At 47.5% G+C, this 24,233-nt stretch overlaps 10 protein-coding genes across 10 annotated transcripts; 6 read left to right on the top strand and 4 right to left on the bottom strand.

Annotated features, from left to right (window-relative positions):
- Nucleotides 1-349: 349 nt before the first annotated feature.
- Nucleotides 350-2,279, top strand: N7509_007235 (uncharacterized protein; the record flags this gene model as incomplete). Its single annotated transcript, XM_056631872.1, has 3 exons — nucleotides 350-574; nucleotides 630-943; nucleotides 1,004-2,279. 3 exons carry the CDS (start codon nucleotides 350-352, stop codon nucleotides 2,277-2,279), a joined length of 1,815 nt encoding a protein of 604 aa, XP_056487423.1.
- A 1,399-nt stretch (nucleotides 2,280-3,678) lies between these two features.
- On the top strand, nucleotides 3,679-5,196 carry N7509_007234 (bZIP transcription factor; the record flags this gene model as incomplete). The annotated part of the gene is made up of 4 exons (XM_056631871.1): nucleotides 3,679-4,077; nucleotides 4,145-4,287; nucleotides 4,443-5,056; nucleotides 5,105-5,196. 4 exons carry the CDS (start codon nucleotides 3,679-3,681, stop codon nucleotides 5,194-5,196), a joined length of 1,248 nt encoding a protein of 415 aa, XP_056487422.1.
- A 741-nt stretch (nucleotides 5,197-5,937) lies between these two features.
- N7509_007233 (SDR family oxidoreductase) lies at nucleotides 5,938-6,948 on the top strand (the record flags this gene model as incomplete). The annotated part of the gene is made up of 3 exons (XM_056631870.1): nucleotides 5,938-6,196; nucleotides 6,253-6,785; nucleotides 6,853-6,948. The coding sequence occupies 3 exons, from the start codon at nucleotides 5,938-5,940 to the stop codon at nucleotides 6,946-6,948; spliced, it is 888 nt and encodes a 295-aa protein (XP_056487421.1).
- Nucleotides 6,949-8,082: 1,134 nt separating this feature from the next.
- N7509_007232 (alpha/beta fold hydrolase) lies at nucleotides 8,083-8,937 on the bottom strand (the record flags this gene model as incomplete). The annotated part of the gene is made up of 1 exon (XM_056631869.1): nucleotides 8,083-8,937. One exon carries the CDS (start codon nucleotides 8,935-8,937, stop codon nucleotides 8,083-8,085), a length of 855 nt encoding a protein of 284 aa, XP_056487420.1.
- Nucleotides 8,938-9,605: 668 nt separating this feature from the next.
- On the top strand, nucleotides 9,606-10,682 carry N7509_007231 (zinc-binding alcohol dehydrogenase family protein; the record flags this gene model as incomplete). Its single annotated transcript, XM_056631868.1, has 1 exon — nucleotides 9,606-10,682. The coding sequence occupies one exon, from the start codon at nucleotides 9,606-9,608 to the stop codon at nucleotides 10,680-10,682; it is 1,077 nt and encodes a 358-aa protein (XP_056487419.1).
- Nucleotides 10,683-11,639: 957 nt separating this feature from the next.
- N7509_007230 (MFS general substrate transporter) lies at nucleotides 11,640-13,346 on the bottom strand (the record flags this gene model as incomplete). The annotated part of the gene is made up of 4 exons (XM_056631867.1): nucleotides 11,640-11,927; nucleotides 11,983-12,070; nucleotides 12,134-13,018; nucleotides 13,099-13,346. The coding sequence occupies 4 exons, from the start codon at nucleotides 13,344-13,346 to the stop codon at nucleotides 11,640-11,642; spliced, it is 1,509 nt and encodes a 502-aa protein (XP_056487418.1).
- A 2,270-nt stretch (nucleotides 13,347-15,616) lies between these two features.
- N7509_007229 (cytochrome P450) lies at nucleotides 15,617-17,042 on the top strand (the record flags this gene model as incomplete). Its single annotated transcript, XM_056631866.1, has 3 exons — nucleotides 15,617-16,036; nucleotides 16,091-16,334; nucleotides 16,408-17,042. The coding sequence occupies 3 exons, from the start codon at nucleotides 15,617-15,619 to the stop codon at nucleotides 17,040-17,042; spliced, it is 1,299 nt and encodes a 432-aa protein (XP_056487417.1).
- Nucleotides 17,043-17,676: 634 nt separating this feature from the next.
- Nucleotides 17,677-19,155, bottom strand: N7509_007228 (NAD-dependent succinate-semialdehyde dehydrogenase; the record flags this gene model as incomplete). The annotated part of the gene is made up of 1 exon (XM_056631865.1): nucleotides 17,677-19,155. One exon carries the CDS (start codon nucleotides 19,153-19,155, stop codon nucleotides 17,677-17,679), a length of 1,479 nt encoding a protein of 492 aa, XP_056487416.1.
- A 541-nt stretch (nucleotides 19,156-19,696) lies between these two features.
- On the bottom strand, nucleotides 19,697-20,741 carry N7509_007227 (uncharacterized protein; the record flags this gene model as incomplete). The annotated part of the gene is made up of 2 exons (XM_056631864.1): nucleotides 19,697-20,618; nucleotides 20,695-20,741. 2 exons carry the CDS (start codon nucleotides 20,739-20,741, stop codon nucleotides 19,697-19,699), a joined length of 969 nt encoding a protein of 322 aa, XP_056487415.1.
- Nucleotides 20,742-22,236: 1,495 nt separating this feature from the next.
- N7509_007226 (uncharacterized protein) lies at nucleotides 22,237-23,394 on the top strand (the record flags this gene model as incomplete). Its single annotated transcript, XM_056631863.1, has 1 exon — nucleotides 22,237-23,394. The coding sequence occupies one exon, from the start codon at nucleotides 22,237-22,239 to the stop codon at nucleotides 23,392-23,394; it is 1,158 nt and encodes a 385-aa protein (XP_056487414.1).
- Between the last annotated feature and the right edge of the window lie 839 nt (nucleotides 23,395-24,233).

Raw genomic sequence — 24,233 nt, 5'->3', positions numbered from 1 at the left:
GAATACGAGTATATCACGACACATCTTGGATTGGGGAAGGTTCAAGCTGTCTGACATTTCGGAGAATGACCGACCAAATGAGTCGTAATGAGGTCGGATGGCGTGATGAATATGTCTTGGCACTGAACTGTATCTCCAAAAATCATAATTGGCATCGTATCGACGATATAGAGCAAGAAGTAACAAAATAAAGTGGATTGCGATGTTGACATCCCGCGTGGTGATGGCGCCACATACAAATGCTCCGCTCTGCTCCACGCCCGGGATTCCCCCGATAGCACGCAATAAGGTATTTATATTCGCCAATATCTATCTTATCATAAACATATCCTCAAAAGGTCATTTCGACATGAAGTACCTTACAATTGAGGAGAGACAACAGGTAGTCGGGGAGTATTTTGCCCCTAAAGGGCTGTATGAGTACACGAAGAGCCTCCCATTTCTCGGCCGCGTGAAGAGTGACGTCTCTACGTTGGTCGCTGGTGAATGGACCGAGCTTATTCTAGATTATGAGGTCGGGGCATCGGGTCTTGCAGACGGCGCCTGGATTAAAGCCACCTTCAAGTTTTACTCTGTAAGAACAGGGCCTGTTAGCTGTGATGGAAGTCAACTAACAATATCACTGCTAGGATTGGGCTCTTTTCCAGACCTCAGACCCCACCGAGGACAACTATGTGAGCGCTGAGTATTTGCCCAACGAGCTTGTTAGCGGACAGTCAGCCGCAACGGTCCAGTCACTGGGAATTCGTTTTGATCAAAAGGGCCATGAGAGGCCTTTCCAGAAAGCTGTCATTGTGGATATTCAAGATGGCTATCTGAACCCCGGTGATCGTATCCGTATTCGACTCGGTGATCGCCGATTTGGTGGAAAGGGCACTCGGATACAAACCTTCATAGAAAAGGACTTCCGATGGCGATTTTACATTGATCCTGTTGGAACCTCGTGAGTGGTTGGAGATTTTGTAACGTGATGGATAATAAGACGCTGACATCACTTGAATAGTCGATTTGCTCCAATTCAACCAGATCTTTCTTGGAACATCATATCTGGACCACCTTCCCGCATCCAGTCTGTTTCGCCGAGACTAGTACAACCTAATGTACCATTCGCAATCCATGCCCATGCGGAAGATAAATGGGGAAATGTGACTCGCGATCTTCAAGATATGGTTTTCAGGCTGAAGGTCTCAACGGATGACTCCCAAGTACTCTTCGAAAAGGAGCTCGCAATGTCGAAACCGGGCTGGACAAACGCTATCTTTTCTGACATCCAGCTAGCTGCTGAAGGTGACTACACAGTGTATATCTCGCTGAACGCCAAAGACGGGCCCGTTCTGAAATCAAGCATTTCTCATGTCAGTGTGTCCTCCGACTTGAACGTTCCCAAGATTCTGTTTGGTGATCTCCACGTTCATTCGGATGATACCGTTGGTACCGAAAACTCTGCATACAATTTCTCCTACGGTCGAGAGATTGCAGGTCTAGACGTTCTTGGGTACACAGCAAATGACTTTCAGATCACTAAGGAGCGCTGGGACGCCACAATCAACCTCATCCAGGCACTTAATGAGCCCGGTAAATTCATCATCTACCCTGGTACTGAGTGGTGTGGAAACTCCGCGGCTGGGGGTGACCACAATGTCATCTTCCTAGAGGACCCCGAGGAGCATCCTCCGGAGTTCCCTTATGATCGACACGGAAACGTCGCACGTTCATTCGAATGGTCCGAACATGGTCCGAAGGATCTCGTGCCGGGAGCTTGGCCACTGGATGAGGTGTACGCCACTTATGCTGGAGATGCCGATAAACATCTCCTTATTCCTCACGTCGGAGGACGTCGGTGCAATCTTTCCTGGCATCATCCTAAGCTCGAGCGGCTAGTCGAGATTGGCAGTGCTTGGGGGCAATTTGAGTGGCTCCTTCAGGACGCCGTTCAGCGAGGATGGAAGCTTGGAGTATCTGCCAATTCTGATGAACACCGTGGCCGATGTGGTGGAGGGGTTTCTGGCACTGCAGTATTTGGTACCCGAGGAGGTCTAACGGGAATTATTTCACCTCGACTCGATCGAAGTACGGTGGCTAGTTCCTTAAGATCGAGGCATACTTTTGCAACTACCGGGCAGCGTTTGGTCGGTCTTGTTTCTGCTAAAACCAAAGACGGCATTGCTCTACAGGGTGACGAAGTCGACGTTTCTTCTGATGAGGCCTTGGATTTGGACTATCATTTCCTCGGGAAAAAGGCTTCTCGTCCATTGAAGCGTTCGATGCATCAGGTTTGATCTGGAACCGTCGGCTCTGGTCCGAGGATCAAAACAGCCCACCCACCATATTGAGAATCACATGGGGCGGAGCAAGATTGTATGACCGTTATCGTGAGGCTGTTTGGAAGGGCCAAATCACACTATCCCAGGACGCTATAGTGGAAAGGGTATACCCGTTTGGTGGGTTTGAGGACAATCCAGAGGACTTTGCTCGAGTTTCTGGAAACCATACTGTCGAATTTTCGAGTAAAACAAGCGGTGACATTGACGGTGTTAATATTTACCTGAAAGGCAACGAGACACCATCTACAGTAACGGCCTCTGGCTCACTTGATGGGTACGTCAAAGTCGGAGACCCTTTGGCTGGAAACCCACACAAGCCTCAACGAAACTTCAACATTGAAACAACTCTGGAGGAAGTCGCGGCCACATCTGATGGCAAATTGCTTGAAATCCGAGGTGGTGCGGGTCTTTTTGTTCGAATTGAAGCCGTGCCAGACCTCAATCTGCCTCGGCGAGTGAAGGGAACCATCTCACTTCCTCCAAACTCTGAAAAGTCCCGCTCTGTCTATTTCGTCGGTCGGGAATGGAGTAGTGAGAAAGTGATTACTAGCCCGTTGTTTATTAATTATAAGTAGGTTCAAATATTGAAATACTATAATGAGAATATTCCACCAGAGGGAAGAGGTGCCAACGCATTTACCGATGTGAGAATCAATTAAACGTCCAAAAAAATCTTAGAAGCAAAGGCACAGCAGCAGGGATTGGCATGTCACCATGGTATCCCTGATGCGTACACATGTAAATACAGTTTATTGAATCCTACACCAACATTGCCTGTCAGCACAGTGCTGCCTCAATCGTTGGTGGATGGCTTGCGTCGACACCAGCTCCAACTTTGGCGCCAACTGATAAATCCTTTCATACATAGTCTAAGGAGTTTACTCTTGGATTCGCTGCAAGGCAAGGCAAGGCTCGTGTGTGCGGACACTTTAAGGTGTCTAGTCACGAGTTACCACGAGTATTTCAATCTGCACCATTTTGTCTCCTTTCAGTGGTTCTGCCACCCAAATTTAACCCAACAGATGGTCTCGAGGCTCATTATTAGTAAGCAAGTAGGTTGTTCTGTAATTATTTATTCGTTGTGTGATCAATTTAAAACGGGTCGGAATGATGAGTGATCATGCCGAGCCAAAGTTTAACTGTGCCTCCACAGGGCAAGTTTAGTACATCTTCCAAGGTAGAATTAGCCTTCATCCCACTAATCTTGAAACGGACTGTCTACTACTGAAATCCTATTATTTGGTTGAGATCAGGTAGCGCTGGTCGGAGAACAATACAGTCAGTCTCTCCCCCTGGCAGGCAGACTATCGCTTGATTTCGCTTTGACTCTATTCGTGATCATATTCGTCACGCCATGGACCAACAAGTACCACTGCCCCTAGCTAGCGACCTACCTCTCTTTAATTGGGAAGACTTCCGTCAAAGCACATCACTACCCGAATCCGGCCACCCATTATTACAGGAATCGGCGACCTCTGATATCAACTCATTGCTCTCAGCCTGCTCCTATCCCCTGTCCGAATCATACGACTCACGAAATGCTCAAAGTAATACGCCATCACCAAATTCTGACGACTCCGCCCTTGAGCTCGCGTTTTACTTGAACCGGACGAACACAAACCAAATACCCGGCTCTAAATCGACGACACCACGGCCACAGAAACGCCAGCGAGATGGACCAAAGAAGGCCACACCAGCGAATAACTATAGAACGCCTCAAGCTGTTGGTGATAGTGAGGAAAATCCTGGACAGGTTCGTATGGTATCAGTTGACCTCCACTAATGTTTTGAGCGTTCTAACCGGACCATCCTGGTGACAGCGTCGTCGCATGCAAACTCGCATGGCACAACGTGCATATCGTTCACGACAACAAGCCACGTTTGAAGGCCTCAAGAGCCGCATCTCCCTTTTGGAGACCTCAATGGAGAAAATGAGCTCTGCTATGCTGTCATTTAGTGCGCAGTTGGTCCAAAGTGGAGTACTTAGGTCACATCCTGCCCTGACAGCGAATCTACGTGACACAATGAAGATCTTCCTTTCTATGGCATCGGAAGCAAGCCTCGACGACGGGACAAGGGTCCCTAATAGCTCTAATAAGACAATTGACTCACCAGCAGCCTTACAAGGACCCACAGTCAACCGCCAGGCACCCGACATCCCCTCCACCTGCCCATGGATGGCATTGAATTTTATAACCCTAACAGTACTGTCATGTCATATACCGTCACTTCATCAGGAATTTCGGTTTTAGAGGTATCCGAATTCATTGACAGGCTGCTTCTAGCAGCTCTCTACCAGGGACATCTCGCTCTATGCAATCCGTCAATCGGCTTGGATCAACTCCAGAGGCCCTTTGGGATTATTTTTAGTATTATGAGTCGTGAACGCCTGGCATCCTACTTTAAAGCGGAATTATATGCTCACGCAAGCCAAAAGCCGCTGGATGGATGGGAGGAAGTCCCCCTGTTCAGGTTGGGGGGCGCGGGAACCCATTATCCCGACAGGAGCATGGGTGCATTTGTCCCTCATTACCAGAGATGGGGAACTGTGGAGGACCCCATATCACTCGTCAAGGAAGACTTACGAAAGCAACTAGAAGGTGATTGGTTTGACTTGCAAGATCTGAAGGGATATCTTCAAGATAAGAATGTGCTCCTGGTTGCGTCAGCTGGTGAGCCAACAAGATACTCGAAAGTGCAGACCAATATCAATGTCTCACGTTTCATATCAAGTAAGTCCGTTGCTGGTCCATTACTATTCAGTATTCTGACCTTGGTAGCGTTGATAAGCAGAGGAGTTTGCCTAGGTCGCACACCTGGGTTCCAACGCAATGATGTGGAGGAGGCCCTGCACGTTTCGACTGTTGTGTGAATTTATTAATTTATATGGATGGACTACCGTAATCGTTTTTGGTTCTTGTATAGATACAAGTGTGTAAAAAGAAAGGGGAGAAAAACAATAAGGCTTCATTACGTACTGTTTGTCTCTGTCACCGGATCTTGCTGTATATAGAAAACCGCCATATCGCGAAAAGTGAAATAAGTCCTAGTACCTGATAGAAGTGTTGAATTCCAGATCGAAAGCGCTAGTCTCCGACTCTGTCTCTCGGCGACCTTTTTCACTGCACCCGATCATACAGGTGCATAGATGGCATGTAGTAAGGTTTGATTTAGTGGGTGCCTCGAACAGTTGCAATAATTCCGGGATATCAGCGATCGCTGTTCAGTGTTGCAGGATGGTTCCCATTAACTTTATCCATGGTCGGGCAAGGTCAAAATGGAACCGGGACTGTCTCGTCATCGACCCGAGTTGACCTTGGCACCCAAGTGGGGTCAGCCTTTGCTACTATTGGAATGATCTCCGATCAGTTGAGGGTTTGATGCGCGCATGATTGCTAATCTACTATGGAAGAACTGTAGAGTTGTCGGTCTTCAGGCGTAGTTGGACGCTCCCGAAATCCATCCTTCCTTAAAGTTCCTTTTGATTCCTCTTCCAAGGTTGGATTGGGACTGCGTGCATATTTTATATTATATCTCGCTTGTATCCCAAATATCTGACTTCGCGGCAAATCTTTGAAAATTGTGCTCCATATCATTCATCAAAAACTTGAACATGGGTCAGAAGACAGTTCTCATTACGGGTTGCAGTGAAGGTGGGATAGGTGACGCTCTTGCAAAGACCTTCCACAAGAAGGGGTTTCGGGTTTTTGCCAGCGCTCGGAACACCGCCAAAGTCCAACATCTCAAGGACATGGGTCTTGACATTGTACAACTAGATGTTACTGACGAGGAGTCAATCAAGCAAGCAGCGTTAACCGTGAAGGCTGCAATGGGTGGATATTTGGACTTCCTGGTCAACAACTCAGGCGCAGGTAATCTCACGGGTTCAAAGCAGTTTACTTGTGAAAATCCACTGACCCTTCAATAGGTTATAGCATGCCTTTATTGGATTCGGATGTCTCAATTGCCAAGAGAATGTTTGATGTTAACGTCTTTGCTGTCGTTACCGTCACTCAGGCGTTTGCGCCACTTTTGATTGCCTCCAAAGGAACGATTGTCAACATTGGGTCAGTGCTTGGCAAAATGCCTTTTCCATGGCAGGGTTATTACAATGCAAGCAAAGCTGCAGTTGCCATCATGACCGATCAGATGCGTATCGAGTTCTCTCCTTGGGGAGTCCGCGCAATCCTCATCACTACTGGTGCAATTAGGACCAAGTTCTTCGACAATCTTCCAAGTGCACCTCGTCTACCCAAGAACTCTCTCTATTACCCCGCAAAGGATGTGATTGAGCCAGCATTGGCTGGGACTGAGATGGAGAAAAATGCCATGGATGTCAATTCATATGCCGAGGTCGTGGTCAACAACGCAATCCGATCAAGCCCCAAGAAGCATCTTTGGTCAGGGGGAGGGGCCTTGCTGACTTGGCTGGCTTCGACATTTGGCTGGTCAACTGTATGGGTAGGAATTTTCCCTCGACTCATGGCATCCATCCCATTCAATCTTCTAACTTTACACGCGCACACAGGATACTTTGCTTCGTCCTGTCGCTCACATGCCGGACATTACGAACAAGATTCGTGACGCGGAGAAGACCGAACAGGATCGTCAGAAGACAAACTAATCGCTTCCGTAATTTTCTGTGTTTTGAGAGCAGTAATATTTCTCGTGCGTTATTTTGTGGTCCTTTCTTGTGATTTACTTTAATTTTGTTCAAGTTGCTCTATTCAAAGTGTTCTTTCACAGATACAATCGGGCTACGCAAGTGTTCTCCTTCTTTTTGCGCTTTTTCTCCATCTTGTTTTCCAAGAATTCGTTTATCTTTAACCTCCTCGATACTCTAGCGGGACAACCTTGGAAACAGATCTCAAATACTTTTCGCTAGTTTTAATCCATCCTAAACGCAATTAAATTTGGTTATTCACAGGTGACATTTGATAAACGCAGTATAGTAGACCTTTCAATGTGCAGAATTTGAAACATAGATCGAGGCACTTGAGTTCCGACTTTAAGACCTTGAATAATGAGGCGTCTCGTGTCCCAATCCGAGATGTTGAGAATATATCGCTATGCCGGAGTGAAATCAAGACTGAGCTGTCATCAAGAACAAGGACATATTGACATCGATCATGTCTAGTCGCGTGGGGCGGTGTTGAAGTAGCCAACCACCTTAGAGTGTCCGTTCTTCTTTGTCCCCAGAGGCGATTTATACAGAACACTCTTCAGAGTCAGAATAAACCGACCTGAATATCGATGGTGGTGCTTTTACTCTTTATCAATGTAATCGCCTGTGGCGTTAGGACTGTAGTCCGAAGCTCGAGGAATAGATTCGAAAGTAAAGCTGCAACCACTACCTACCAGATAAATAGAGAATCAAGGATGTAATGTCTCTATGTGTTACTATGCTCTATTCGTTTGAGTTAGGGCCCGGGGGCTTGCTGCCCAATTTTACTGACCAGTCTTTGCAATCTTACCTCTGATATTGCAGATTGAGGAATATTCAAGAGATAATTGCAATGGAGTATTATTCTAGAAGAGCTGGGACTGCTCAATTTCATTATGACCAAGCAAATGATACATATTGGATGCTGAAGTAATATAGCTGCAAATCATAGCACCAGCCGCTTCCTCAAGAATCTCGACGGTTGACTGGAACGATCCTATACGGCCTATGTCCTCGATCCTCGACATGCAGACAACCACTGTCCAGTCATGAACCGATGCAATACAACAATGGATCTGAATAAGACTAACAGACTCAGTTATTCAAAAACAGCTCAATCTGCTTCCCGTAAAGCTCAGGCACCTGGAAGAGATGCCCGTGCCCTGCGTCAGCGTAAAGATGCAGCTGGGCATTGGGGAGCTTCTGCTGCAACACGAAACTGTTTGCAGTGGGCGACATAATGTCTGTATGGCCGTTGGTGACAAGAACCGGGGCCTTGATTTCTGCCAAAAGATCGAAGTTGCGAGTATCAGTGGTGAATTTGAAGATCGCAGCAAGCTGCGACTGAGTCCCGGTTCCGGTAAGATATGCCTTCCGCGGTTCACCTTCAATGTTTCGCTCGTGGATTCGCTTCCACCATGCATGACCGAGGGAAAGGCTGGTCTCGGAGGAGTTGAAGAAAAGGTACATCATACCATCCTCGGTTGGTGGCTCCTCTATGTTTGCTCCAGCACTTTCCAGTACCTCCCGCGGGGGCAAAGTCACACCTTCACCGATTCCAGGTTGAGTGCCGGCCAGGATCAGTTTGTTGACAAGTTGAGGGTACGTATATCCGAGGTACTGTACAATGCCACCGCCCATGGAGAAGCCGATGAAATCGGCCTTTGGAATATCAAGCGTGGCGAGCAGGTTGACAACCACGTCGGCCATCTCAGAAATGGAATCCGGCACAGTTCCCTCGCTGTGTCCGATGCCAGCACTGTCGTAGACAATGACTTCACGGCCTTTGGCAATGCTATTAAACAGAAGCGGATCGAGTGTATCCATGCTACCACGAAGATGGTTGACATAGACCAAAGGCAATGGACTGCCTGCTCCGAAACGCCTATAAGCGATCCTCAGTCCATTGATGGACACAAAAGAAGTCGGGACGGTTTGAAGGGTCGTCATTGTAGTGATTTGTGCAACATGAAAGAGCAGTTGCGATTGAATCAGTTATCTTGAGGAAGAATTCTGGCAGAAGGTATCTCATGAGACAAGGACAGGCTGTATATTTTATAGGGCAAGTGTCAACCAGCCGGCTGCCCGAGCTTCAACGCTGGAATTTCCGCAACCTGCCCATCATTGTCCTTGGTTGTCGGGTCGGATTAGTTTGAGGTCAGCATATTCACCAAAAAGGTCTCGAACAGAAAGCTAGGGAAAAGATCAGCAATCCCTTCCCAGATTCGGAATCGGGTAGATGAGTGAGTGATTGACAGCTAGATTACTAGATTGCTCAGTACTAGCACGGTCGGGGCAGGCGACTCATCATTCCCGGCCCGAGGCCACCACTCATATTGACCCTCAACCAAGCCGTAAATTCGCCTCCTGGGCCTCTTTAATCTTAAGCTGGCGAGTTAACGCGGGACATCCCTTGGTCCCGTCGGTCTGATGTTCACCCGACCTGTTAAGCAGCCTTCTGGGAAGAGCTTTACAATTAAGTGCTCTGTTCGTTCGCTGGCCGCACTAACGTTGTTCGCCAATATTTTCCTTACAACCCAGTCCTGCACACAAGGGCCTTGCCTGTTAAACACTTCCCATCTTATTTCTCCTACTCGGTAGCCTATACCTCCACCCAGATGAAAGCAGTCATCGCAAATCGATTATTGCCGAAGCGTTTACTGAGTTTCGCTCTCGGCAGTCCGCTTGGGCAAGGCGCGCAAGTCAAGGATGTCTCGATTCCAAGCATCACTGATAATGAGGTCTTGGTGAAGGTGCGGGCCGTCGCGCTCAATCCGATTGACTTCAAAGACATCGATTTTCTTTCCCCACGCAATTCCGCTATTGGCTGCGACTATGCGGGCGAGGTGGCTCGGGTCGGCAAGAATTCGGGACAGCGCTGGAAGGTCGGAGACAGAATCGCAGGCTTTGTTCACGGTGGCTTATATCCCGACATTGGCTCATTCGCAGAGTACTTGAAAGTTGATGGCGATTTGGCTTGGAAGGTCCCTGATGAAATGACGCTAGGGCAAGCCACCACTTACGGAGTTCCCGCAGCCACCGCGATGCTGAGTCTTGCCTATCTTGATATTCCCTGGGTGGATATTGTGAACGGGCGCAGCGCTCAGGGTGACCAACCGACCATTCTCATCTACTCAGGAGGCTCGAACGTTGGTCTGTTCACTATTCAATTAGCTAAGAGAGCAGGATATAAAGTTGTGGCAACGGCCTCGCCACGTTCTTTCGACCTCGCAAAGCGTTATGGTGCCGATGCGGTATATGATTACCGAACCTCTGCATCTATTGGAGAAATCAAGAAGGCCTATCCAAATATCACAAAAGCTTTGGACTGCTTTTCCGAAGGCAGTTCGGCCGCCTTCTGTGCTGATGTGTTACGAGAGGGCAAGGTGGTCACGCTACTTGACCAAGGAAAATCAAAGAAGGCAAACGTGATTTATACTTTCCTTATGGTATATACTGTGTTCGGTCGTGAGTTCCAGCTTATGGCGCCTCTTGGACCCGTGTTCTCGGTGATTCTGACAGACCGTGAGATTCTTACCAATTTCTATGGTAATTTGTCCACTTTGAGCATTGACGCTGTGAGACCTCCGCCTATCACAACGATCAAGGGCGGATTCAAGGAAATCTTTGAAGGCCTCGAGACGCTTCGCAAGGGAGAAGGCCGAGGCACGAAGCTTGTAGTCGAGTTTCAGTGATCGAAGTTATAGAGGCTTTCGTCGCTGACAACTTGTAATTCTCACTCCTATCTTTAACCGTTGTGTATTTACGAACTGGGATCCCGGGGACATAAATATTCCAATAAATCGGTGGAATTGATTGTTATTTAAATACATTTATGTAAAGAACTAACTGACCCGCCACCGAAAGGAAAGCTTGCGAGGTGACTGAGAGGCTTCCTAGTTCCGTTTGGTCCTTGCCAAAATCTGAGGTGTAAATAAGTATTATTTAACTAAAGAAACTACTATACGTCCTGTACAAAAGGGAGAAGAGATGGAAGTATTGGATTGTATTCTCGAGCTAGACAGGCTCAGGCTTGCCTTTGTTTACTCCTTGAAGGAGCAGTTCCATCATGAAGTTTGGCTAGTCGCCTCGGCGTCCGCTATCAAAAGAATCTTTCTGTTAATAATTAATGATCTGCAATATGCCTGATGATATTGTTTCGGTTTCTTGTTCTTTTGGCCAAAGGAGTGACCATCGTGAACAAGGGCTCATTTTGATATTGCATCAAGCATGGGTGGCCAGATTCGTTTGACCAAGAAGCGTGCCAGAGATCACTGGAAAACTTTTACTTTTGCAGAGCTGGATCAAAACGCAAGGCTTGGATAATACGGGGTGTCAAATCAATTTTAGTTTGATCGTTCCATTTCCAAGCGAAGCGCTTATCAGAATCACGGAGCTAAGTACTAGGAGTCCCCCAAAAAAAGGATATATATTAGTAGAAAGAAGCGGCTACTAGGAGTGACAAGGACAAATGCATACTAGTGGTACTAGTATTAAATCACTTTTTCCAGCGATCTACTTTCCTCCCCTCTGCATATACTAGTAGCGCTCCCCGCATTTTGTGACCTTCACCGCATTTTTCTGGCCCATTATAGACTAGTACTTTCACTCTTAGCTATTTTCCGTATATAGCTTGTTCCAGACATGGAATATCATGCTGACATATCTCGCAGAGCGCTCTGTCCCGTCTTCGGAACATAGCGACTTCTTTCCCGCAACGTTGGCCCGTACCTTTGAAGTACGAAAGGAACAGGCGCCAGTGTGAACAGGACGAACGCGCAAAGCGAGATGGTCCAGTCAAACCCAATCCGCCTAACCATTTGAATGGTGAAGAGAGGGAAGATAGATGAGAACGTGTACCGCATTGCGACGTCGACCGCAAATGCGGAAGCCCCAAGCTCGGCTCCATAGACCTCGTTTTTGTAGAGCGGGTAGACCAACTGTGTTTTATTAACCATCCGCAAGATTGAAGTGCTGATATAGCCTGATACGTACCTGTGATAGCGCAAATGCTAGCCCATAGAGGCCTCCGGCAAGGAGGGGACATATCCAATGAATATTGCTTCGAGCTGTCCATGCAAGCCTATTCATCTGCATTAGCATAATGTAAAGAAGAGATTCAAGTGCTCCGGAGAGAATAATTTACCAGAAAAGACTAATAGGTAACAGGATACCTGCGATACTCCCCGCAGGAAGCGAATCCTCGGGCTGGGGATTCGAGGACTTCTCCCTTCTCTTCATCACCGCTGATATGATAGGCATTGCCAGTAGACTACCAATGATCAATGGAATGAAAGCCAACCCAACCTCATAAGGGCTGAATTGATAAACCTCTGCAAGAACCAAAGGATAGCTCGCATAAAACACGAAAACCACAACCTGGCCCATAGCGACAATAGCCGCGGTGGGGAAGATGATCGGCTCCAGCAGGAGCAACTGCATGGGACGCGCAAGAGAAGGACCAAGGCAATGCCACAAATTCTTCCGGGGTAAATTCCTCATCTTCCTCCTGATCTCAGGCCTATAAGTCTCTGGAACCGAGACCAGAGCTAAGAAACAAACCCCCACCAGCATGGCAGTCAGCCAAAAAGTCCAGCGCCAATCACGGTCTACAACAATCGCCTCGCCAGCAAGAGGTCCAATCTCACTCGCAACTGCACCCATGATACCAGTAATAGCAAGCAAGGTGACACCCATTTTATCCTCGGGCATTTTCCAAAGATCATTCAACAGACCCGAGAAAACAGTCACGCAGGGTGAACCCACAATCCCACAGATACCCCGGGCAACGGCCAAAGTCCGAAAGTTCTGCGCAGAACCACCGACAATGGTAAACACCAGATGCAAGAATAGAGAAGCCTTATAGATGTACTGTCTTCCAAATTCCTCTGAGAGCGCGGAGGTGCAAATTGGTCCGATAACAAAGCCGATTGCGTAGAATGTGATGGGGGCAATGGCCAATGTTTGGCTGACCCGGAATTCGAGCATTATTCCGGGGATACTTGCGATATAAATTGACGTTGTCAGGGTACTGGTGGAACACATCGGAGCCAAGTCAGCGTCTATTCAATATTGGCCGACAAGCTTGGATTGATAGCTAGATGGACTCACATGACGAAGTATGCACAGATTGCACTGAGCGAGACAAAGAGTTTGTACTTCATGTTCCAATCACGAGCGTCAGGAACTTGAAGTTCCTGATCACTATCGTTGGTGCTCTTTTTTGAATGGTTGCCTGCGACATCGTAACTGGTTCCCACTGTAGTAATAGGCCCGCCATTGTCAAGGCCAGATACTAGACTTCCCAACGTCGACTCACTGACACCAGGACTCTGATGTCCTTTCTCCAGAGTTTCCATAGCGAGCGAAATAATATTCGACGTACAACCTCCGTAGTAAAAGTGGAAGGAAAGTTTTACGAACCGAATCTGGGCGGCTGCTCAAAGGGCGAAACTTGGTAGAAAGGAAGGTCTGCGTGTTGGCAGTGAGAAATATATGCCCATCAGATTCCAAATCTGCACTACCGTTACTAGTGCCTGCCCTTCCGAGTCAGAGTAATCGAGTTCTATACTAGTAGTACCGTAGGCAATACCATCTAAAGGCATGGGTTTTGAAAAATTGATAGTATTTGGTTACTTCGATACGACTAGTAGGGATACGTGTGCACAAGCCTCCGAGTCATCAGCGGTAAAATCAAGGATCCTTGAAATATTCGTATGTAGGACAATGTAGATCATCTCAGCCACGAACGCTCACGGACCGTGTTTAGATGTTTAGTGTATCGGAACCAACCCAGCCCATAACTAATATTTCTGGTCAGACCGCTGGCAGCCCTAGAGTTAGTGTGGATCTAGACTTGCCCCACATGAGGCTGCAACTTCAGACCGGATCGGCTTTTCCATCGTGTCTACTAACAGATATCGAGGTCGAGTTTCAACTGTATGGATTTAAAATAGTGTTTCGAGACCCGGGAGCTATGGGAACTGGGCGCTGGAGACAAAACTGAAGATAAGCTCAACAAAATCGATTCACGTAAATTTGACACGAACTTCGCGCACCAGTATTGGCCTGTATAATTTCCTAAGACATTCATATCGTCACTGGCGATGCATCTCTGCCTTAGATTTAGTTCTCGGACCTTGCTAATCAAGCATGTCTGAGCTTACGTCCACCAATTGATAGACCACGCCTGTTATTATTGCCGATCAAGGTAATGGGTGGATGTACATAACCGGAGGTGCTGCTAGGGCTGGAACTGCGACAGGCATTATGAAGTCTCCAATCGGAACCACCGAAAGAAAAAATATTCGGAGCAGCTGTCAAGGGGAATGACAGTTGTCAGGACCTGAGGGTCAAGCAAGGGATGGGTCAGAAGCGGGATAAACAAATCACACATCACTTTTACGAACCTACGCGGGCCGATCATGGCAGCGTAGATCTGTGACTAGTATAGGTTTGTTATCATAAAATGTAAGGAAGATGCACCTAAGCTGCAACAGAAAAAGTCAAATAGACATATGAAATTCCGGTGAATTTACGGTCTGTCCGGCCCAAGTGCACTGCCACGGCATGTATTGATGATATCCCAAGACATCTGCATCGTAGATCTATGTCTTAGTTAACGAATCAGACTCACATGTTCTCAGCCCAGCTGTAACATCGCCCTATGTATTTACCAGATTGGCCCAAATACCGGAACCTTACTCCATATTTTTACGCAAACTGGATCTACATACGGAGTATAGATCTTATATTCACGTCATCAAACCTGTCTAATTTACCCTATTCCTAAAATCGGCTCAATCTGTAAACGTCTTAAACTTAAACCACTAAGATCCACGGATTCACTCCCAAGTATCTTGCTGACTCTGCTTGCGTCGCCGATCATTTTTAAAAAACCTTCCTAGAATTGTATTCCCTGAACCATTAGTGGGCCTTGGATGTGCGGCGCAGCTGAGGTCCTTGATCTCAGCCCGACGAAAAGGCCGAATAAATAATAATCTTGGAGGTAATTGGATCATCCACCTCGTCGGTCTGAAGTAAGGCTCCACTATGGTATAGTATAGACAAAAATACTAGTAATCTGTCGGTCAACCCTGTGATGCGAAATACCCGGGCCGTAACCCTACTTGCGGTGTGTTAATTGGGAAGGTTTGATGCCCTAGGAAATAGAAATCCAACCCCTGGTGTCGGGATTTACTGTGATACATACTGTTGATTCAATTCATCAACTTTCATGCGAACCCTGCAAGCCTGAGCATAACAATGTCTAGATTGATTCTGGCTGTGGTTATTTCCGCGCCCCTATGGGTAAGATCCTCCGGATAATTTCGAAAGCAAAATCCCTTGTTTTGACCCAAATATCTCCAGGGAATTGCAATCATCGTCTACCGCCTCTTTTTTCACCCGCTGGCAAAGTACCCTGGTCCTCGTTTGGGAGCTATAACCAATTGGTACCCTGCCTTTTTTGCCTGGAGAGGAGATCTCCATATCCAATATTATAAATGGCATCAGAAATATGGTCAGATACGATTTCGCTTCTTAGATTGTGTCCTAGGCTCTGACTGTCCGCACAGGAGACATTGTACGATTTGGACCAAACAGTCTTGTTTTTAATACACACTCCGGGATGAACGCGATCTACAGCACTCGAGCCAATGTCCGCAAGCCGGAGAATTATGCCGCCATGAGCGCTAGTCGAAGAACTCCCAACACCATCTCTGCCACCGATAAAACTGTCCATGGCTTCAAACGTCGCATCATGTCCCAGATCTTCTCCGATCAAGGCCTGAGGGTTGTTGAAGACCGCTTCATACCAAGAATAGATGACTTTATCTCGCTACTCTGGGATAGCACTGAGAATGGTCGGAATGGTACCAAAGGCGAGGAGGAATGGGGAAACCCGAAGGAAATGGCATCAATCTGCAGCTGGTTGGCATTTGACATCATCAGTGACCTTAGCTTTGGCGAGCATTTCAACATGTTGAAGTCTCCTGAGCTGCGATGGTTCCCTTCTGTCATACAGAAGCTTTCTCAAAGAGTCGCTATTGTACGTTATTCCATACAACGGATGGTGTAGGCTTCTCTAACCTGCTTTCTTTAGGGCATTATGCAACCCAATTTTACTAATCTTAAAATAGATCGACTATTCATGGCGTCACAGCTCAGAGATATCCTGAATGCGGGGACATGGATTCGCAAGCGCTCGGAGTTACGGGCCTGCCTTGGTAACGACATCAAACAGAAGGATCTCATTTACAATATGATGAATGCCACTGATCCAAAGACTGGTTTAAGCTTTACCCAGAAGGATCTTTGGCTGGAGTCCATCATGCTGCTCACTGCCGGTATGAATCTCTTCTCTCAGGGGTGAAGCCTATTAGAAGATCTGGATTGACATACTTGACTGTGAGATTTTAGGTTCGGATACGACCTCCGCTGCATTGAGCGGTGCATTCTTTCTCCTGGCCCACCACCCAGCCGCACTTTCACGTTTAGCAAAGGAGCTCCGCATGACCTTCTGCAACGAAAGTGAGATCCGCATGGGCCAGCAACTCAACTCGTGCAAATTCCTCCAGGCATGTATCAACGAGTCATTACGTCTGTTACCATCCGTTCCAAATTCCGCTCCACGCATAGTCCAAGAAGGTGGGATTCAAATCGACCAGGAATTTATCCCCGCCGGAATCACAGTCGGCACATGCATCTACACACTTCATCGGAACCCAAGACACTTCTCCAATCCTGAAGAGTTTCGCCCGGAGCGATGGCTCGTCCGTTCAAGGGGGCAAAATGCGGAAGGGGAGAGTATAAGTACCAACAGGGAAGGATTTTGCCCTTTCAGTCATGGACCTCGGTCTTGTGTTGCGTGGAGACTCGCGTGGGCGGAGATGAACATCACCATTGCACGGACACTTTTCCGATATGATATAAGGCTAGCGCCTGGGCTTTCGTGCTGCGGGGGCGCACGCAATGATTGTCAATACTTGTTGAAGGGATTTATCACTGCCGCGGTCGAAGGTCCATGGGTACAATTCCGTCCTGCCAGAAGCTAAGTAACAATAAGTGGAAACATCACGCGAGCGTATGTGGTGTTGGATTTATTACCAGAAACACATCACATTCAGTTTGATAAGGGCTGTTCGTACGTGAATGCTTGAGAAAATAGTCTCACCGGGACACCAGCAGTTTTGGCAATGTCCCTCATCTCGTGCTTGAGACCCACGGCCTTGATAGAAGAATAAGGGCCAACGAAGGGGATTCCAGCAGCGGCAGGAAATTTGATATTTTCGCTTAGAAAGCCATAGCTGGAGATAAAGGGGTCTACACCAAATTCTTTGCAGATAAACAATATAGACTGGCTATGCAATGGTCTGTTTAGCGTAATATACAACTTGAAGTGAATATTTGCTATTACAAGGAGAAGTACACCTGGGCATAGTGAATTTGTAGTTCTTGCCAGGAACTAATTCGTAAATTATTCACTAGTATCCAGATAACTACCAGTTCCCGAGAGTACTAGTAATTGGAAATAGAACTAACTACTGGAATTGATTGCTGTTAACGCTTTGTTGCCTCAAGCAGTCGTTCAGGGTCCAATGCAGACCACCAACTCTCACCGGATCGACTTCTTCTTCCATCCACTGGGTCTTATCTCATACTCTTCCCACTTTGTTCAGTCCAAAATTGCTAATGATTCACATCCATGAGAATAGCCTTCACTGTAAGGTAATCCTCAATGCCTTGAGTACCCCCTTCTCGCCCGTATCCACTATCCTTGACACCTCCAAACGGACTCTCACAAGCACTTAACATGCCTACATTCACTCCAACCATGCCGACTTCCAGGGCTTCTGCTACTCGAACGCATCTCGACATGTTCTCAGTCATTATGAAACTGCCCAGTCCCACATTACTGTTGTTTGCCAGTGCGATAACCTCCTCTTCCGTCTCGAATGGGTACATCCCCAGCACAGGAGCAAAGACCTCCTCCCGGGTAGTGATCATCTCCGGGTTCATATCTCGAATAAGCGTCGGCTGCATAAAATAGCCCTTTGACCCTGGAACCGACGCACCGCCCAGTATCACTTTCCCGCCGAGGCGCTTTGCGTCCTCAATATGCTGTGTGGCCTTCTCTACCGCTCGCTCGTGCGTAAGCGGACCAATCGTCGCGCCGTCCTGGACTCCCGGTCCAACTTGCAGCGACTGCATGCGCTTGAGCATGGCGTCCGAGAAGGCATTGTAGATCCCCTTTTGAACGAATATGCGGTTTGCTGTCACGCAGGTTTGACCAGAGTTGCGGAATTTCGCCATCATAAGGGCCTCGACGGCGTGATCAATAGAGGCGTCGTCGAAGACAATAAACGGGCTGTTCCCGCCCAGTTCAAGCGAGAGTTTCTTCAGTGTTGGACCGCACTGTTGAGCAAGCAGCTTTCCAACACGCGTGCTGCCAGTGAAGCTGAGCTTTCGTACGATGTTGTTGTCGCAGATTGCTTGCCCGACCTCAGCGACCTTGTTGAGGGTCAACACTACGTTGATAGAGCCGTTCGGCAGGCCAGCCTCTTGTGCAAGCAGCGCGAGAGCAAGACTGGTCAGTGGAGTTTCTCCTGCGGGTTTCCAAACAGTTGTACATCCCGCGGCGAGGGCAGCACCGGCCTTGCGTGTGATCATGGCAATTGGGAAGTTCCATGGCGTCAGCAGCGCCGCAACCCCGATGGGTTGCTTTATTGTGAGAATGCGATGGTTGGGATTCGCAGCAGGCACCGTCTCACCATGGGTGCGCTCGGCCTCAGCTGCAAACCATTCGAGAAAGGATGCGCCGTAAATTACCTCGCCACGGGCCTCCGGTAGGGGCTTGCCATTTTCCAGAGTTAGAATTAGTGATAGATCGTCAATATTCTCAAGGATAAGGTCGTTCCACCGGCGCAGCCAGCGTGCGCGTTGCCGAGCGGTTGTTTTGCGAAATGAAGCAAATGCTTTATTTGCTGCCTCGATCGCGTTTTCTGTATCGGCAGCGTTCATTTCAGGCAGTATCGCGAGTTTCTCTAGCGAAGCTGGGTTCAGCACGTCAAATGTCTCGCTACCTGGCGTGCTGGTCCATTTTCCATCGACGAAGCCCTTGGTTTGGAGAAGATCCGGGCGACGGAGGTCAGCAAGTGTTTTGGCCATCGTGACTTAGTAGGCGTAAGTGCTAACGAGGCGAATATGGGTGGATGGGGAGCTTGGGAGATAACCGAGGGTTTTGTAGCACTGGGATAGCAGAAGGGAAGTACATATGGAAGCTACTCGCATTTTGGTGAGGGGTTAAAGAATTGATTCGGCTCTTCACCTGAACCGCGAATCTGATCTGACTGTCTGCGGTAACTGCAGCCATCTTTCTAAGGACCTAACATTGGGCAGGGCTTCACCTATGCAAAATTACCGATTGGTGGATACCGCGGGGTTGGATAGAGTAGAAAATGGTCAATGGCATATAGCCTATTCGGGTATACCAATCTTGAATTCATGTGGACCAAGAATTTGTGTATGTTCTTACTCAAGGAATTAACTACATGTTTTCTGGTCTTCATTGTACTTGCCTCACACTTAATATCACATTGAGAAAATACCTTACACTGAACTCAAAGTAGTGTCTTAAACAATCTCCTCGGATCTCAGCGTTTGAGGTAACATACAGGGCCCACTATATCAGCATTGGAGATAATAAAATTCAAAGCTTGACACTGTCAAATCCGTTCAATGGAGTCGGCATGTTTAAGATCATCTGTGCGTCCTTGAGGACGTCCATTCGTAAAATGGTCCCAATTTCCAATTCGTTGAGGAGCTTGCTTAGCGGACCTTCACCCCTATAAAGGCTCACATTCCTTGGCAAAAGAGATTGTGCTGCCAGGAGAGGGTTTGTCTGAACTTTCACTTGATGCCATTTTCCGTCGATTTTGTTGATGGCGTTGTTGGTCCCAATTGACGATTGCGATGTAATAGTCTTCATAGCTGGAAGGGGTAATTCCAGTGTCAAATCCGCTGTCCCATCGGCCCCAATGATGCTGGCCTTGATGATCTCGTCTTCCATTTCAAGACTAATATCGGCGAGCCATTTAGGCAATTGGTATCCATATACACCTCGTACTCGAGCAATCTCAGTATCGACTGGTAGAGCCAGCACGTATCCGTAGAATGTCCGGTTCCACATAGAGCTGAGCAGCTGGGTGGTGCTGTAACTCACTTCACCCGGCTGACGGACAATTATGGCGACAGAGACTTCATTATAAGGATCATTATCGCAGACCTTGTACGAGTAAAAGGTCAACGCGACCAAACCGTAACCGGGTAACGCAGTGATGGGTTCCAAAGGCGATGGAAGTTTACCCTTGAGCTGGCCAAGGGGGGCAAGAAAGACGAGCTGGACACTGCTAGTGCGATAATAGAAGTTGGGCGCGTATATCTGACCAACTCTCGAATCGACCAGCTTCTTTGACGTCCTCGAGAAAAAGCTCAGGTCGGCGCCGACCGCTGGATCGAGGGCTACATTGTCGAGGTTCGGGTTCATACGGTAGCGATCGTAGTAACCGCCTTTTGGGACATCAACCTTTTGGCCTCCGAACGTGACTTGAATGGTCGGTACCTTTGAGGGTCTATATACACATTAGAGGGTCAGTGAGAAAGTCACACTAGTAAGGAGGGGGGGGGGGGATGAAAAGAGCCACATACGGTGGGCAGGCCCTCGATGATACCAAGCGGCCTATTGCCGAAGACATAATGTTGGTCGTATGTTAAGGACAATTAACAAGTCTAACTGGGACTGAGCTCTATGGATATTGTCCACAGCTGTGATTCCGACGCCCCTTCAATCCTTGTAGTATAATTTTTGATAATATTGTGGCTGGACGTGCGGTGAAGGCTTCAAGAAGATGCCAAGGACAACTCAATCAGAAGGTTAAACCAACTGGTTAGCATAGCTCTTTTGCGGGAATTCTGGTTAGCATGAGGCTAGTATAATCGGTTCAATACCTCTATTTGTAGCACACCATAGAAATGGGATTCGGGCCAATCAACAACCCGATTCGATGTACTATCGGAATGATTATTCACCTGCAAACTATTCCATTCTTTAGCAGCGATAACTTTATGCGGAGGATCAGATTCTTCCTATTATAAAATCGAAATGCTTTAAATGAAATTTTTGGAAGTTGGCCCCGGTATGGGAACATTCCGATTGATATAAAGATGGCATCTTTTACGAAATGGCGTGAAACGGATTTATCAGGCCCCATATATTCTACTCTTTCTCGTGCCTCTTGAGAAGCTTGCGACCTTTTTCGAAATTGGCAATTTTCATCTATACCCGTCGGCGTAATTGCTGCTCCGTGGTTCTTTAGACCCACTGTTGTATCGCCGTGCCTCGGCTCCTTACTGGTCTTGTGTCAACTCAGACAAAATTATCATGGGACTTTCTACGGTTAGTATCATCCAGTTCGCGTTTTGAGATATTATGGTCTTCTCAAATAGATAGGAGAGTTTGTGGGTATTTAAGTTTTTTCATGTCCCATTGCAGCTTGAGATCAACCACGCATTGTCTTCTACATAGAAGAGAGAATGGCTATGCGTCGTCGCAACTGTACCGAAGAGTCGAAGCTATTAAATCAAAGACCGACTACTGAGCCAGTTGTCGCTATAGAGCGTCGCAACATTTAGAACCGCTAAGATGACAATACGAGAAACCGAGAAAATATGTTAAGCAATCCCTCCGAGGAGTCAATGTCTTTACTTAATGCAAATCAAACAAGGGCTATAGGCTTCTAATGCAGCAGGAAAATGCACGTCCGTGCAATTTCTTTGTCTGGTGATAGAGTGTTGATATCCAAATAGGCGCTCAGCTAGGGTTTTTCGAGAATGAAGTACGGAAGTTTCCAGTTGATAAAAGATCGATCCGTGATTATTTTGTAAGAACTCGGTAAAACCTTCCCTTTTCTGAGAACCTACTTCATGAAATGAGGCTTGAAATTTCGAGTAAGATTTCTTCAATGAATCAAACGAAGAAGGTATTATTCCACGGTGTCGCCATGTTTCTTTCTTTGGATGAAAGAGTTCTTTCACCTCGACTCCTCGAAGTATCTTTCTTTGGAGTAAAAGAAAATCTCGAGTATAAAGCGAACAATTATGGGACGGATTCTAATAATCTCCTAACTTCTGGATACAGTTAGTAACGCTTTTATTCCTGACGTGAAGGATCATATACTAGTGTCATCAAATATGCCGCCACATACCTGGCCCGCCCGCCCTGATGACCAAACACGCCACCCTCGCTTCGATGATAGATGGATCCGAGGACTGGAGAACATGACAGACGCGAATCTGGAGCATGCCCTGCTAATGAAACTTGGGATCGCAACGAGAAACAACGAGGAGGGAGATCTCTGGCATTATCATTTCTGCGGTTTCCGTCAAAATCTGCTACCGAGATACCAGCGTCGATTTGCAGCCGTCACACGCCGAGTAGCGGCTTGGATGAATCTCCCTACCACACAAGCGTTAATCAGACCGAAGCTCGAGATTTTCTGTGCCTTGCCACCAGGAGCTGCGCTGGTTGCAGGAAACTGGGATGGTCCCGTGGGTAGAGAACCGGATGCCACCACCGGTGCAATTCTTGACTCGTGTTATGATTGTCTTCAATGTATGCAGGACTATGGACTTTTACCAGGCGGGGTAACAGGAGAATTGGAATATAATGATGTTGGATTTGCGTTGATTTCCGTCGCTCTTTGTCAAATGGGAAGAACTAAAGCGACTGACGAGACGGAACTCCCCGATGCTCAAAGTGTAGTCGACTTTTTCGCTCGTCGTGTTACTGCCCCTGGCGTCCTTCCATTTGTACCCTATACCCTTGGCGGTGGTGCTGGTATCAGTTCGATATTTCAGCTCGCGCTTGACCAGGAGTCTTGGGCACCAGCAATAGAGTCACTTGCGAATTGGCATCAAAGAACAGCCACGGCGAGACCATGCCCAGTGGTTTTTACTGAGCTAGGTTTTCGCGCCCGCTGGCAACTTTGTAAAGTTGCAAATCTTCGAGTTCTCCAATGGGCTCGGCGACATGCTGTTGAGATCTCCTTTGGCGAGAATCCTCCAACCGTACCTGCAATGAGACATACGGTTGAAACATGCTGGCAGGCTGTAGCTCACAACCCTGAAGGGCATTTGATCCTGGATGAACTGCTAAAGACATCTCCGGTTCAGCCCAATCATATATGCGGTACGACAGGGCGAAATGGGATTTCCGAGGCAATCTTGTGTGGACGACCGAATATAGTCCAATGGTTCCTAGACCAGGATCGTTCAAATTACGAACAGAATATTTCCGAGCGCGTTGTTGCATTCCAGCCGGTTTGCCTAACGAATTCCCATGTTCGATAGATTATGCAGTACAACAATGGGACGCCACATCAGCGGCTTCTCTGTATATGATGATGAAGTATGAACCTACTCTGGAAATTATGGCGGGTGGACCAGATGGGATTGCAGGGGCTAAAGCAGGTATTGCCAGGCTAGCACTAGTTGAATTGGATGGACCGGTGGATGAATACAGAGCCGATGCGGCAGCTGGTGTTATGTCTTTCGCTGAACGCGACCGGAACATCGCAAGGGTCAGGGAAATCGCATTGATGAAGTGGCTTGCGGCGCTTGATGGGGTAGGACCTAGGTGGAAGACCACAGCACATGGGATCGCAATGAGGACGGCAATGACGGGAGCAGACTACCATTTTATCACGAGGCAACTCGATGTCGACTATCCCCATTTTCCGGTGACGCGGGCACGCGGGCACGCGGGCTTCGTTCGTGAGGGGGGGCAGTAATCGGGGTACACTACTCATTCGTGTCTGTCTTTTAGTTATATTTATTTGGTGTATTTATTTAGTAACCTTGGGATTCGCGCTGTTTGCTTTCATTTCTATCCAGTCATTGCGGCGCTCCATGCGGCAATCGGCTCAGTAGGTCTGCAATTTGGACTAAGAGTCCCAGAAATGGATTATAATACTTGAATACTGCAATAATGGTCTTAAGTATTTAGTCTTATTCTATAGATCAGAGTAATTCGAGTCTAAATTAGGTCCCCAGATGGGCATCTATAACAGAAAATGCAGAGTCATGACGGGGATAACGGGAAGCCCAACGCCAATTCCATGCGTAACGTGTTTCAACACGATAAGAAGTGAGAAGACAAGAAAAAGAAATAGTCAAACTTCATCAGACAT

Source organism: Penicillium cosmopolitanum (genome assembly GCF_028827165.1).
Source record: "Penicillium cosmopolitanum strain IBT 29677 chromosome Unknown utg000008l:1.0-4398992.0:1.0-4402845.0, whole genome shotgun sequence".
NCBI classification, from domain to species: domain Eukaryota; kingdom Fungi; phylum Ascomycota; class Eurotiomycetes; order Eurotiales; family Aspergillaceae; genus Penicillium; species Penicillium cosmopolitanum.
The sequence above is the reverse complement of the archived record's forward strand: the minus strand, read 5'-3'. Positions and strand labels throughout refer to the sequence as shown.